At 37.3% G+C, this 1752-nt stretch overlaps 1 protein-coding gene across 1 annotated transcript; it reads right to left on the bottom strand.

Moving 5' to 3' along the window:
* Nucleotides 1–586: 586 nt before the first annotated feature.
* LOC130744116 (uncharacterized) lies at nucleotides 587–1351 on the bottom strand. Its single transcript, XM_057596307.1, has one exon. It carries the CDS (start codon nucleotides 1349–1351, stop codon nucleotides 587–589), a length of 765 nt encoding a protein of 254 aa, XP_057452290.1.
* Between the last annotated feature and the right edge of the window lie 401 nt (nucleotides 1352–1752).

Below are 1752 nucleotides of genomic sequence, written 5' to 3'. Positions count from 1 at the left end.
ATAGCAATACACATTCACCAAACATAAATACACTTATTGAATTGGGGGAATGTGCTTGTACATGGCCCCCAAATCCAAGGAGGTACTAATTAATTTACTTTGCTTGTTTATACAACTATAAAAGAATTGGAGATTGAGGGACAACTTCTTTTTTGTTACAAGAGGAAAGATGATTGAGGGACGGTTTGATTGCAGTTTCTGAAAATTATGTTTAAATGTTTTTAGAAACTGTTTTTCAAGAAAAAAAATTGTTTGAATGAGATATTTTTCAATATTATTTATATTCACCATCTTTCAACTCTATGTTTTTTTCCTTAACTAAATATATTTATATTTATCTATTCGTGAAGAATGAAATACTATTCTTCCTCTATATGTGTTCACGTAGTTCAAAATATTTATCGACAATCATTTTCTTAAATAAAGTTTATATTATTGAGTAGTTCAATGGTTAGAGGGTTAAATAAGAATTTAAAAAAAAAAACTTGAAAGAATTAATTGTATGTTCTAATCTATGCATTTTACTCTTTATCAAAATAGAAACGGAAATTTAATTTTTTTTTTTTTTAAATCAAAACTCATTCAATTAAGAAGAAGTAGGAAGCACAAGGGCCAGTACATCAAATTGGACAATGCCAATAAGCTGAGGAGGGACATCCTCAATCCACACAAACTCACCCTGCGAAAACGATAAAGACGCTAAAGCGTCGGCCGCACAGTTTCCTGTATGGCGGACAAACAGTAAGGAAAAAACATCAAAGTCTAAAAGCAAAAAAATACAATCCCTCACAATAGAATCTAAAAAAGAGCAACCACCACCCTTGCGTTTCCAAGCTTGAAACAAGAGAGAGCAATCCGTTCCAAAAACGACCCATCTGAAACCAAGGTCCCTAGCCAAAATCATCGACCATCGCATAGAGAGAGCTTCCGCAACCGTTGGAGAGGTGACAAGACCATATCTCCAACACGTTGATGCAAGGACTTCACTGTGATTGTTCCGAGCAATGAACCCAAACCCACTATGGCCTTCCTGATTGACTGATACGTCAAAATTAATCTTGAAAGTGCCTAGAGATGGCCGTGACCACTTCGAGGGGTGGGGCTGGTGCGAACGGGCAGTGGCCTCCACCATAGCTGGTCCCGGATGGAGAAGAGAGCAGTGGCGTAGCATCTGATCCACCGTAGAGGTTGCGTCATTGAACACTAAGTCATTCCGCGAGCTCCACACCACATACAGTGTCTCAAGAAAAACCCCCAGCCCTTCATCATCAACAACCTGCAAGAAGTCAAGCATAAAATCACGAAAACAGCGTTCTTGCTCCAAGCGGAACCCAGGAAACTCGCAAACCATGTTGCTCGCAAAATAGGACAGAGCAGAAGTTCGTGATGCACCGACCACTACTAGAAAAAACACTTTTCACATCGGTTATTTTGGACTTTTCACATCGGTTTGCGTCCAATGTAAGTAAAGGTGTTGTGGTATGTCATCACCTTTTCACTTCGGTTTCAAAATTGTACATTTCACATCGATTATACCAGACGTCCGATGTGAAATGTGTACTTACCACATCGGTTCTGTTTGAAACCGATGTAAAATGTTTTTTGGCGCTTTTTTTACACTAATTTGACCTGAATATATTTTTTTAAAATGAAAATTTATTAGAATAAAAGAGATCTTGAGAACACACTCTCTCAAATGAGTTAAACATCAAAGGAAAATACATAGCAAAACATCAAAAAAACAGAATAGAT

The sequence above is a fragment of the Lotus japonicus genome, chromosome 3 (genome assembly GCF_012489685.1).
Source record: "Lotus japonicus ecotype B-129 chromosome 3, LjGifu_v1.2".
NCBI classification, from domain to species: Eukaryota; Viridiplantae; Streptophyta; class Magnoliopsida; order Fabales; family Fabaceae; genus Lotus; species Lotus japonicus.
This window is presented reverse-complemented; position numbering and strand designations above follow the sequence as displayed.